This window comes from Paralichthys olivaceus, chromosome 16 (assembly GCF_024713975.1).
Source record: "Paralichthys olivaceus isolate ysfri-2021 chromosome 16, ASM2471397v2, whole genome shotgun sequence".
NCBI lineage: Eukaryota > Metazoa > Chordata > Actinopteri > Pleuronectiformes > Paralichthyidae > Paralichthys > Paralichthys olivaceus.
In genome coordinates this window covers 45001-58098 of record NC_091108.1, presented here as the reverse complement: position 1 = coordinate 58098, position 13098 = coordinate 45001, and the positions used below count along the sequence as shown (strand labels likewise).

The 13098-nt window shown below is 40.8% G+C and overlaps 2 protein-coding genes across 4 annotated transcripts in view; both read left to right on the top strand.

The window, feature by feature from the left end:
• The first annotated feature begins 333 nt into the window (after window positions 1–333).
• inhbab (inhibin subunit beta Ab) lies at window positions 334–5246 on the top strand. Of its 3 annotated transcripts, none has more exons than XM_069511853.1 (3): window positions 334–629; window positions 730–1250; window positions 3493–5246. In XM_069511853.1, exons 2-3 carry the CDS (start codon window positions 863–865, stop codon window positions 4278–4280), a joined length of 1176 nt encoding a protein of 391 aa, XP_069367954.1. In that variant the 5' UTR covers window positions 334–629; window positions 730–862; the 3' UTR covers window positions 4281–5246. The 3 variants fall into 3 exon arrangements, with proteins under 3 accessions (XP_069367954.1, XP_019963174.1, XP_069367955.1); XM_069511854.1 differs by having other exon boundaries at window positions 336–629; window positions 930–1250; XM_020107615.2 differs by having other exon boundaries at window positions 334–1250.
• Window positions 5247–11997: 6751 nt separating this feature from the next.
• mplkip (M-phase specific PLK1 interacting protein) overlaps window positions 11998–13098 on the top strand; it is a 1706-nt gene continuing 605 nt past the window's right edge. Inside the window, exon 1 of the mRNA XM_069510971.1 lies at window positions 11998–12410. Coding sequence (XP_069367072.1) covers window positions 12084–12410 — 327 coding nt within the window. The 5' untranslated portion in view covers window positions 11998–12083. The remainder of the gene's footprint in view (window positions 12411–13098) is intronic.

The window sequence follows — 13098 nt, the reverse complement described above, 5'->3', positions numbered from 1 at the left end:
GACTCCAACCACCAGAGGGCCTACTGATGTCACTGTGTGTGCGTGTGTGCGTGTGTGTGCAAGGTCCATCTGCTCTGTTCACTGTTTTTAACAGAAAATCTTGTTTCAGTCTAAAAATTAATTTCACAGTTTCTCCTCCACGTGAGGTGATGATGACACTGAGTTGAGTCATCAGTGTGTTTTAGTGTGTCTGTGGGTGTGTGTGTGTATGTGTGTGTGGTATGAGAATCAGGGACACTCTTCTCCCTCCTCTTCTGTCGTGATGTTCATTCAGGAGGAAACACCGCAAACAGTTTACTCACTGTGTGTGTGTGTGTGTGTGTGTGTGTGTGTGTGACTCACAGGGAAATACCTCTGTGGACAGAGGGAGGGATTAAACAGACAGAGAGGTATAATTACAGTATCTTAGCAGAGAGAAGGAAAGAGTGACCTAGCACTGGACACCAGGACCATAGACAACCAGTCTGAGACCAAGACCAGAACCACCTTTAACAGAACCCCAAGGACTGGAACCACCAGGACAAGATAGAAACGACAGAAGCTCAGAGAACTAGACTTAGGAACAGATCTGCAACAATCAACTAATCAGGAACTGACTGAGGACCTCAGTCTGAGGACCTAAAAACCAAGTAAGGACCAGAACCATAGACCAATTGACAGTTTATGGGTTTTAACAGTTTGTTGCAGAACTCTGTTTCTATTGTTTGTTTTCACTTTTTCAAACATCAGAGACTCGACTGATTCAACTGATATTGGATTCTACTGAGTCACTGAGGATTTGATCTGAGGGATTCTGTGAGTCTCTTAAGCAGAGACGGACATTCAATCTACTATTTCTACTGACTCTGATTCAGAGCCTGTCATGTCTTCTCTGTTCTTCTTTGTGGCTGTCATCCTCCTGGTCAATTCCTCCTCGGCGATCTCTCCAGCTCCTGAGGTCGATTTAGTGTCCTCCACCGACTGTCCATCCTGCTCTCTGTCTCTAATGAAGAGGAACATCTCTTCATCAGGGGGAGAGAGTGACGTGGTCGAGGTGGTAAAGCGTCACATTCTCAACATGCTGCACCTGAGCAACAGACCCAACCTTACGCAGCCGGTCCCTCGCGCCGCACTGCTCAACGCCATCAAGAAGCTGCACGTGGGCCACGTGAGCAAAGACGGCAGCATTGAGATCCAGGAGGAGGGCTGGGTCCCTGGGGCTCCAACACCACCTGAACCACCGTCAGAAATCATCATCTTTGCAGAGCCTGGTGAGTCTGAATGCCAATCATAAACCTTCAGGTCATCTTTCAATTTCACCAGCTCAGAGGAACATGTTTACAGTTAGCTACTTACTATTTCTACTGTCTGTTGACCTTCAGCTGCTGAATGATTTTTTGTCATAAAAGAAATTGATTGACTGCAGGCAAACCTGTAGATCTGAGTCAGTAGAAACAGAAGAAACAGAAGAAACAGTAGAAACAGTAGATCTTGGCCCCTGAAGATTGTGTTGATTACTTAAAAAATCTCTGAAATAGTCAACATGTAATGCATGAAAAATGAACAGCTGTTCAATAATTAATTCAAACATAAGAGAAACATGTCAGCAATAACAAAGAATCTATAAAATCCGTGAGACAAAATAAAGCCGATAGGATGAACACAACTTTTTCTAATTTCAATTTGCACCATAGAGTGATGGGATAAAGCTCTTCACATGATGTACAGCACAAAAACAATAAAAAGTGACAGTATAATTTAGAAATGTGAGTATTTTGTAGAACAGTTTGAGGAGGTCTCACTAACCACAAGGAATAATTATGTAAACAGATTTTTTAGCGCATTTCATGAATCAAATTGATCATTAACTTTATCTTTTGTCCCTTTTTCTGGAGTTAAATCTGTTACTGTTACATCTGTTACATCTGTGACATTACATCTATTACATAACATCTGTTACTGTTACATCTGTTATGTTACATCAGTTACGGTTACATCTGTTACATTACATCTGTTACTGTTACATCTGTTATGTTACATCAGTTACGTCTGTTACATTACATCTGTGACATTACATATGTTATGTTACATCAGTTACATCTGTTACATTACATCCGTTACATTACATCTGTGACATTACATCTGTTACTGTTACATCTGTTATGTTATATCAGTTACGGTTACATCTGTTACTTTACATCTGTTACTGTTACATCTGTTACATTACATCTGTGACATTACATCTGTTACATTACATCCGTTACGTCTGTTACATTACATCTGTTACATTACATCCGTTACATCTGTTACATTACATCTGTTACTGTTACACCAGTTACTGTTACATCTGTTACATTACATCCGTTATATTACATCTGTTACTGTTACATCTGTTACATTACATCTGTTACTGTTACATCTGTTACCGTTACATCTGTTACTTCTTGTTACCGTTAAAAGTTAAAATATTAATTTACAGATTTTGTGTTGGGGCGATGAGGGAGGGTGTTTGTATCTAATTCAATTGATTTTACTGAGACTAAGGTTGGCATTTATTTTCACCTCTTCCATTCTCTTCACTTGTTTGTAATCAGTAAAAAAAGGTTCTTAGGTTATTATTAAACTCATCAGACAGAGCCTGTGCTTCATTTTTTCATCTGTCCAGACCTGAACACATCTGGTGCATTATTTTAATGATTATCATTAACTGAAGTTTAGTGGAACAGCTTTTAATCTTTTCATGTTCTTGAGAACGTGAACAATGTTGTGAACAATCACTGTCCTGTCACTGGTTTGCTTACATAAATGTACATAAATGCTTTGTGCTATAAATAGTTGTCTCTTCTGAAAAGTTCTTTAATTAAAAGCTTTGCCGACAGTAACGAGGGGGTGGTGGTAGGGTGGGGATGGGGGCTGGGGTGGAATACCGCGTGATCTGAGGCCGTGAATAATTTCATTCAGATGAATCTGGGCCTCAGTAATTAAACACAGGGGTGGGGGGGATACTAGTGTCCTTGTTCCCTGAAATCAGGCCTCTTCTTTTTTTAGTGTCTCAGCTCATGTTGAGTATATTTAGAGGCAGCGGCCCAGTTCACTGTATTATTGTTAATGACATTTTCTTTGTTCATTCAAATGAAAGGAAGTTCAGACAGGGGTTCAAAGGTTGTTGATGTTGATACATTTCGTTTAATTCAAGAGAAAATCTGAGTTTGATTGTTTAAAATATTAAGTTTTATTCTCTGTAGTCAGTTGAAATTTTTTATCATCAGACTGAGGTCAGAGGTCAAAGTCAAATCTTAAATAAACAATAAGTGAAGCTTTCAACAACTGATCCAGTGAAAGGTTTTCGCACAGTACATTCAACTCTAAAATAATGTAACCCTAATCATTCAGATCATGTCTTTGATTTTGCAGACTAACATTAATGTTTATGGTTGTGATAGATCTTCATGCTGATGGAAAAAGTTCATTCCTGCTAATATGCTACCATGCTAACTGTGTTCTCTGCTACAGGTGACTCTCAGAACATGATGACCTTTGACATCTCGAAGGAGGGCAGTGGCTCAGTGGTAGTGGAACAGGCCAATGTCTGGATCTTTCTGAAAATGTCAAAGGGAAACCGATTAAAGCGCAAAGTGTTGCTGCGGCTGCTACAGCATGAGCATGACAATGATAAGGAGCAGGAATGTGTTTCAGAGAAGATGGTGGACACCCGTCGCAGCGGCTGGCACACCCTCCCCATCCCTCACAGCGTTCAGGACCTGTTGGATGGCGGAAGCAGCTCACTCAGCCTGAAGGTTTCCTGTCCGCTTTGTGTGGAGGCTGGAGTTTCACATGTCCTGATGCCTCCCAACAGCGAGCGAGCAGGAGGTCGAGATCAGTCTCATCGACCATTCCTCATGGTGGCTCTCCGAGCTCAGGAGGAGAAGATGCAGCGACGAGTCAAACGTAGTTTGGAGTGTGATGGAAAAATACGCGTCTGCTGTAAAAGACAGTTTTATGTAAACTTCAAAGACATTGGCTGGAACGACTGGATTATTGCTCCATCAGGTTATCATGCCAACTACTGTGAGGGCGACTGTCCGAACCACATGGTGAGCCTTAGCAGCTCATCGCTCTCCTTCCACTCAACGGTCATCAATCATTATCGCATGAGAGGCTTTGGCCCGTTTCAAAATATCAAGTCCTGCTGCGTGCCAATGAGGCTGCGCGCTATGTCGATGCTTTACTACAACGAAGAGCAAAAAATCATCAAGAAAGATATTCAGAACATGATTGTGGACGAATGCGGCTGCTCGTAAAGTCCTGACCATGAAGTTAGAAACACTTCGAAAACAAAAACATCACATCAGCACTTTCACATAAAAGATTGTTGAAGTATTTATGTTTAGTGATGATGTTGTTTTTCTTATTATGAGAAACTGTTTTCCATATTGGAACAACCTGAGAATATTATGCAACAAATGTTTCCTGTCTTCATACTTGGTTTTTCCGTTGTTTTTTCAGTGTTTTATATTGTTTGTTTCTTGGTTTATATTTGTCATAGAAAATGTGAGAAAATTATTTTTGATGTTTAGATGACTGGTTCAACTCCAATCTCTAATGTTACTTGAAGAAATGTTGTTAAATCAGCTGTTGGAGCCAAACATTTATCTTATATATTATTGTTATTATTATTATAATCATCATTATTATTATTATTATTATTTTTGAAGTAAAGATTCCTGGAAATGTTGGACCAGCTTCAAAGTTAAAATGATTTAGATGAGAGCCAAAGACAGTGGATGCTGAAGATGAAGACGTATACATTTTTCTGAAATATCAACAGAGAACAAAACAGTAAGTAACAGTCAGTAAGTGAATGAGTGTGAGTCTGTTAACAAATGTAGGTTTGTAAACGAGTATCCATTTTACAAGTTTGAATCAGTTAATGTGTTTGATTTTTTTAACGTGTGAGTCCGTTAACTAGTGTGAGTCAGTTAATGAGTGTTAGTCTGCTAACGAGTGTGAGTCACAAGTCTGAGTTGGTAAATGAGTGTGAGTCAGGTAATGAGTGGGAATCAGTTAAAGTGTGTGAGTCAGTTCATCATTAAATCATTAAAATAACTGTCCATTTTATCATTTGGTCTTGTTTTTCTTCCAGATTTCGATTTCTATTTCTCTTCGTCTTGTATGACCCTATTCTTCTTCTGTGGTGTTGTGGGACTTGTGGTAAATAAAGATTTAAAAACATGTTGGAACTTTAATCATGATAACATCAAAGTGTTTTAATTGTCTAATATTTTGTCATCTTATCAAATGTGAAATAACAGACAGATCTGAAGACGTAATTATATGAATGGTGTTAATGTAAATTGGCATTGGTGATGAGACCACATGGTTTCAATCGACCTGAGTAATATCAGAATTACCTACTAAAGCCAGTAGGTGGCACTATGATTGTAATTCAAAATGGGTTATGAATCTCATCAAATGTGTGAAGCTTGTTAAAGATCTGAATCCTTTGGGTCTAGTTACACTACTACTTGAAGTCTTCATGCAGAGGGATCTAAATTTGCCCAGCCGCCATGGCATTACTGCTTTGTGAGAACTCACAAAATTCACAATAATCAACATGGTCTTTTGGCTGTTCTGATTTGGTCAATGTACTGGGAGGAGGACATGAAAGTGTTAAAAGAGTTGTTTCCTTTTGCCAATAAGTGGTATTGTGATTGAAGGTGAACTTTTTATCCTTTATGCTATCAGGACTTAAAACTGATTGCTATATGAAATCATCATCAGTAAAACTTGATGTAAATTTCAGGTGGGTTAGGGTTAATTTTAGCTGCGTTCAGGAGGTAGAGTGGGTTGTCCTAACCTGAAGGCCAGTGGTCCAATCCCAGAACAGTGTGTAAAGGAGCTGGACGTCAGGGGCTGATGATCAGGAGCCAGTGGTTAGGGGCCAGGCAGAACAAAATGTGAGGTTGGTCGACAGAAAATGTGACAAGGTCAAAGAAAGTTGTTAAGGAAAGGTTGTAAGGCGTAAGGAAAGGAGGACCACCGTGCAGAGAACATCCAACTTTATTGACACTCAGCATTCTTTGTAATTAATTTATAACTTAAGATATGTACAATACAGAGTGTAAAGGTAAAGTATAGTTTACTGTCCAAAAAAGGACACATTTAAACTCAGTCCTAATCTCACTTTAATCTTGAGCAATTCATTCAGCATTGAGTGCCACAGCATTTGGCAGCCTGACACAGCGGCTTCATCTCCCACTTTAACCCAAAACCCTCCACAAAGCCAGACCTGCCTACTACTCCACATGAATATAAGAAAATAAGAACAACCCCAGGTTTCTCTTCAGCTCTATAACTGACAGAGTCACACCTCCATTCAACCCAGTATTCCTCCTTCCCTGAACAGCAACGTCTTTATGATCTTCTTTAACGATAAAATTATAACTATTAGAAATAAAATCTACAATCTCCTGCCCTCAGTTGAAACTAATACACAATCAAACACAGATAATCTCAGAAACAGCTGATAAGCCTGTTATTTATTTAGACAGCTACTCTCTGCTCACTCTTGATCAGCTGACCTCAATAATCTCATCATCTAAAACTTGTATCTTAGATCACATTCCTACCAAGTTACTTAAAGGTACAGTGTGTAGAATTTTGTGATATCTAGTGGTGAAGCGTCATGTTACAGCTGAACACCAATCCTCTCCTTCCAAACATGAAAAAGAACCTGTTGTAGCTTCAGTTGTTATAAAAACTCAAAAGGTGTTTAGTTTGTTCAGTCTGGACTAATGTAAAAACATGGTGGTCTCTGTAGAGAGGATCCCTTCTATGTAAATATAAAGTATTTAAATCAAAGAAAACTACAATTCATACAATTTAGATGAAACACACTAGTGAAAACATCATGAGGATTATTCTACATGCCAATAGTTCCCTTTCATCTAAATCTTACACACTGGACCTTTAAAGAAATTCTGCCCTTAATAAAAACGACTTAAGCTAGCTGTAATCAAACCCCCCAACCTCCTCTTCCTGTCTAAAATCCTCAAGAAGGTTGGAGCCAATCAGCTGTGAGAGTTTCTCCAGGAAAGTCATGTGAAGACTTTCAGTGTTAGAACTCATCACAGCACAGCGACAAAGTCACTTATGACCTTCTCATAGCTCCAGATGTTTGTGTCCGTCCTTATCCTGTTAGATCTCAGTGCAGCATTCAACACTATTGATCATCACAGTTTATTACAGAGACTAGAACAGTTCATTTGAATTAAAAGAACTGCCTTAAACTGGTTTAAATCCTATTTATCAGATCCATTCCAATTTGAGTAAATTAATGATGAGTCATCTGTGCACACCAAAGTTAACCACGGTGTTCCACAGGGTTCTGTGCTCGGCCCAGTTTTATTCTCTTTATATATGCTTCTACTAGGAAACTCTAACACTCAAAAATCAGACATGTCTCAAAAAGATGCAGAAAAACTAGTCCAGGTCTTTGTCCCATCCAGACTTGATTATTGTTATTCTTATCAGGCTCCAGCAGGGAGTCGTTACTCTGCAATTTGTCGAAAATGCGGCAGCACGTGTCCTGACAAGAACCACGAACAGAGACCACATGTACTGGCTTCACTACACTGGCTTACTATTGCATTTAGAATTTAAAGTTCTCCTCCTCACCTACATTACTAAAACGGCAGCATCAAACCTTAAAGAACTCATCGTACCATATCACCACTAGAGCCCTGAGCTCCCAGAATTCAGTCTGTTTTCCCAAAGTCTCTAAAAGTAGAGGAGGAGCCAGAACTTTCAGCATCAAGCTCCTCTCCTGTGGAATCATCTCAGGTTCAGTTCTGGAGGCAGACTCCTTCTCTACGTTTAAGATTCAAACTTCCTTCATGATAAAGGTTTAGTTAGAATTGGCCCAGGTTTATCTTGGACCTGCTCTTAGTTCTGCTGCTGGAGGTCTAGAATGTCATAACCCTATGACACATGGAGCTTCTTTTTCCATTTCTTCCTCTTTTACACATTAAAGGCTCAATGTGTAGAATTTAGTGACATCTAGTGGTGAAGTGTCATGTTACGGCTGAATAACCCTCACACCTATTTCATATTTGGAAGGGGAGGGTGAGACGAGGGGTATTCAGCTGCAACATGACTCTTTACCTCTAGGTGTCACTAAATTCTACACACTGAACTTAGATCTATGAGACAAACTGTGAAAATGAGACAGTACAAATAAAATCTGATTAACTGATTGAACACAGGATAATCCTCCCGCCACTACTTCTGATGTCCCCATTCTCACCTCAGTTTTAACCTCAGAAGAATATTAGTTTTAATCTCAGTTTAATCTCTGTCAGATCATCTTTTAAAGAAATGTTAAATTGAAAAAAATGTATAAATCATAGAATATGAGTGAATTGAATTAAATTTAAAAAAAAGTATTGATGAATGTAAATGTTTGTTTTGAGGTTCTTTTCATCACCTCACTAAAGAAGTTGTATTTTAGTTTCTGTGATGGAGATGCGCTGGTGTGAAGAGAAACGCGATGAGAGGAGTCGTCATATGAATCAGAGAGAAGGATCTATTTTTTACGGCAAGACACGTCAGTGCTGAGGGAAGGCCTGATCACCTTGACACCACCTCCACCACAGACTGTGACTCTTCATCACACCCACAGCTTCACTCAGTCCAAGTTCAGTCGTCAGGACGACCAACGACTCATCTGTGTCAGTGGCGTGACATCATCAAACAGGAAGATTAAAAAGTTCATTCATATCTGATCAGGTTTCACTTATGAGGAATGATTGATTGATAATGTTTCAGTAAGAAAAGATTTCAGATTTTTTCAGAAAAATAAAAGTGAAGCCAAATGATTTAAAATAATTATATAATATAATTATCATGACTTTTATAATTAGTATCATTAGTTTTAGATTGTATTCAGTGTGACGTCATCAGGAGGAGGAAGAGTTCACATGTTCATTACTGTGTGTGTTTGTGTGTGTGAATGGTGTGAACTCTCTGTCTTAAAAAATAGCGCCCCTCAGCGGACACACTGATACATTACAAGACAAGTTCTGACTAACCCACTAACCCCTTACCCTCATCTGACAGCAGAGCAGATATTCTGTATGAAATATAAAAGACACTGTTCAGACAACATCAAACAGAAGTCAGTTCATGTGGATCGAAGCTCACTGAGCTTTGAAGGCAATGAAATAGTAGATTCACCTCCTTTAAACCAGGAGAGAGTTATGGAGGGAGCTTTCCGAGAGGCAGAAGCTATAGCAGTCATTAGGAGCAACATCATGACTGACTTGAAAAAACAAGGAGGGAGGAAAGGGATCATCTATATAAAATAAAACAAAAAGTGGGATGAATTAAAACAATCTTTAAAACAGTAGAGAGCAAACAGTCATATCAAGGTTAAGATCAGGACTCACAGGATTAAACACAACAATAATTCAATAGGATCCATCAGTGTGAATGTGGCTCAGGGGAAAAAACTGTGGAACATCAGAAATATAAAGAGAAAGAGAAGCAGCTGAGGGAACGAGTAAAACCCAAAGAATCTGTTCAGGGTTGATGAAGGGGAAATATAAAGTTTGAGTTTTTAAAATAAACTAGATTAGTGAACAGGATTCAAGGTTTTTATTATGTTTCCTTAGACCCACACTCCAGCACATTAGATGGCGGTAATGCACCTTACACGTTAGGTGCTACCCACCATTAAACAAAAAGTAGAAGAAGACTTTTAACTTTCAACTAACTTTATTTAAGACACATTTAAAGAAAAATCTTAATTATTTGAATCAATGTGAAAGAAATGAACGATAAATAATTTCATATACACATAAACACTAATGTTCTGCTAAAAGTTTAAAAGCAGAGAGTGGTTCTCCCCTGTGAGGACCTGTCCAACACCCACCCAGCCCTGAAACCATCCATGTTCTCAGTCAGTCTGAAGAACGCATGTTTGACTCTCAGCCGAGCTGCCACCAAACCCCTCAGACAGAACAGTGGATCAGTCCAGTCTTCCCAAACCATTTTGTTTTTACAACTTTTCCAAACTGCTAGTTTTGCGCTTGCAAAGATAAAGTTCATTAAAACTAGAGTCTGTCTTTTTTGGTTTATATTTTAGTCACCCAATTCTCAACAGGAGGCTTATACAGGACCCGCCAGCTGCCACAGGGGGAAGAGTCCGAGCCAAAAACCTCAGTCCATTTGGAGTGCCTGACTCCTATAAAGGGGTGGTGGTTCAGAGCCTTCACACAGCTGCAGTAGAGCTGCTTCCCTCCACAGGAGCTGAATGTTCCCAGTGAGTCTGGAGGGATAACAGCCGTCGGCCGCTCTCTTCTCTCCACTCCCCCACAGCAGGACTCACACTCAAGCAGTGGCGGTTCTACATTGAGTTACTCCCCCGGGCGAGACCCCCTCCGAGCGCCTGCCCCTCCCCTTCTCACACAGCTTCTGTGCACCGTGCGGCACCTTCTCAGCAAGCAGTGGTGCCTGCAGGAGCTGCAGGGGGCGCCAATTTGCCAATTTCCCACACACTGTGACATGATAGATAATAGAAAACCGTTTTGCGGTGCAGATGATTTTTTTTTCCTAAGTGCTCGTGCCACCCCCCACATGACATGAAAAAATGCCGCCCGGTTCGCCCGTGCCTAAAACCACCACAGCACTCAGGGTAGGAAAGATGTATTGCCACGATGTCTGTGCTGGATAAAATGTTCATATTCAAGGAGAGAGAGAATAAAACAGCGACTCCAGCACTCAGGTTAGAGCCATGGCTGAGTACATGCTGCCCCCCCCCACACCATACTCCCCAGTCTGTCTCACTCAAACTATCGCTGGGAACATAAAGCTGTTTAAAAAGTTCTGATATTAAAGCTCTTTTCTGAGCACTTATACCCTGTTCACATTTAGAGAAACTGCCCTTAATGCCATTTGAGGAAAGAATATACAAAGTAAAAAGACAAACGTAGACACAGCAGACAGAAAACACACACTGTTGCATGATCATAGTTAATTCATTTACAAGTTTTCATTTTCTTAGCTCTTTAGACCTTTCCCCGCTGCAGTCTGTGACGTCTCTTACCATGCTGTTACAAAAACATGATCTGAATCATATTCCTCTTCAATGTACTACTCACTCACCTGACTGCTGTCTAGTCCAGCCTGTACCAGCTCTGTCTGCTGCCCAGTACCAGACTGCAGCCCCTACTTCACATTAGCAACCTTCACCTTTCCAAATGCTACATTTTTAACCTGCTCACCACCACTTTTCTTCTTCACCTTTGACAAAGATTCATTCCCCCGCAACTCTGCAGCGAAGGAAGCAGCGGCGACCCCTTTCATCTGTGCGGACACCTAACTCGTTCAGAGTCTTGAAACATAAAGACTTATCTCCTCAGAGACTGGACATGTTTCAGCTTCATATCTTTACATCCCAGACCAACCGAGTGGAAACCACTAGCAAGCTTCCTGAAGTGCCTCAGCTCTCTCTCCAGAGCTTCATTGGGGATGAATGGAGGGACACTGGACACGGTGATCGAGGTAGAAGCCACTGCCAGTGGGGAAACCCGAAGGAACTCTTCCTCTATGGTTAATCCACATTCTATGAGCTGAGTGACACAGTTCTGCTCTTATAATCACTGGAGCTTTGTTCATGCGGGAAGCATAAGAAATGTTCCTGTGTCCTACCTGCTCTCCCACAGCACCTGCTCCACCGTGGAGCTGAGCTGAGGCACCAGCCTGACGCCATGTCTCAGTGACATCGGCGGCATCCCTGGGGACACCATCCACGCCACGAGACATGGAAAACAAATAGAAAAACAACACTAACAGTACATAAACACAACACAAATACTACACACAATGATCATACAATAAACACACTGTAAGAAATACAGAAAAAGTATGAAACAACTTCCCTTAACTTTCACTCTTCACCACAAAACTTCCACCACAGAAGAAGAAGAGGCCGCTAGGTGTCGCTGCAGGGACCAGGAGGAGAAGCGTATTTACTTCCGGTTCCGGTTTGTTTCTCGGCGGTTCCCCGTCTCTTCCGAATCTCTGAATATTTTCCAGCTTCTCAAATGAACCGTGGTCCGTTCAGACCTCAGCGGAGTCCCGGAGCTCCGCGGCCGGCTGGAAGCTTTCCCTCCCCCGGCTCTAGCTGGGGTTTTCCCGGAGCTCGCTCCCCGTACAGAGGCTCCGGACATCGCGGAGCTTCACCCCGGGGTTGTCGCGCTTACTCTCCGGGTTCCCCGGTCTATTCGCCGGGTTCCAGTCGAGAATACTGGGGAGGTTCTCCGGTCAGGTTCGAAAGTGGATCCCGGTGCTTCCCAGGACATATGCGGAGCAGAGGCGACGATTTCCGCCGGCCTCAGTCCTTCAGTTTCGGTTCAGCTCAGAAGGTCCAGGTGAGTTCAGGAGCTACTGTGGGTTAACAAACCTGGTTAAACGGTAATTCAGCTGGTGAAGGGTGGGGGATGTTATGGTTAACCGTTCACTGAAGAGGAGTGTGTGAGCGTGCACGATAATTTACGGAGGAAACGTGCACGTCGATTCTGATTCAACCAATCAATAAAATTTTATTTGTATGGCCCATATTCACCAATCACAGTTTGTTTCATAGGGATTAACAAGGTGTGACATCCTCTGTTCTTAACTCAAAAAGAGTGAAACTGCAAAAAAAACCAAAACCTAACGGGAAAAAACATAGAAACCTCAGAGACACGTGTGAGGATCAGATGGCAGCACGATACAGGATCTGCCATTATGATCCAATTATGATTAAACATTAATGACAGAGTTCATTCATACATGTTCTATAGAATCTTCATGTGTCATATGATAAACATGTATGTGCACGTAAATGTGTGAAACTATGAAACACTTCAATTTCAATCTTTACAACTGATAAACTATTTACTCGCTGGGAAACTAAATCACTGATATGTAAACAATACCTTTTTCAGTTAAATGATATCTGAAGATATAATTTGACCTTAATCCTATGACATGTGTCCATATGTTATTGTGTTTATTATTATTTATATTTCATGTATTATATTTTTATTTACTAATGTGTTATACTTAAATGATCAA

Coding starts and splice junctions, on each gene's coding strand:
- inhbab (XM_069511853.1), top strand. CDS start 863: ATGTCTTCTCTGTTCTTCTTTGTGGCTGTCATCCTCCTGGTCAATTCC. Junction 1,251..3,492: donor CATCATCTTTGCAGAGCCTG/GTGAGTCTGAAT, acceptor TCTCTGCTACAG/GTGACTCTCAGAACATGATG.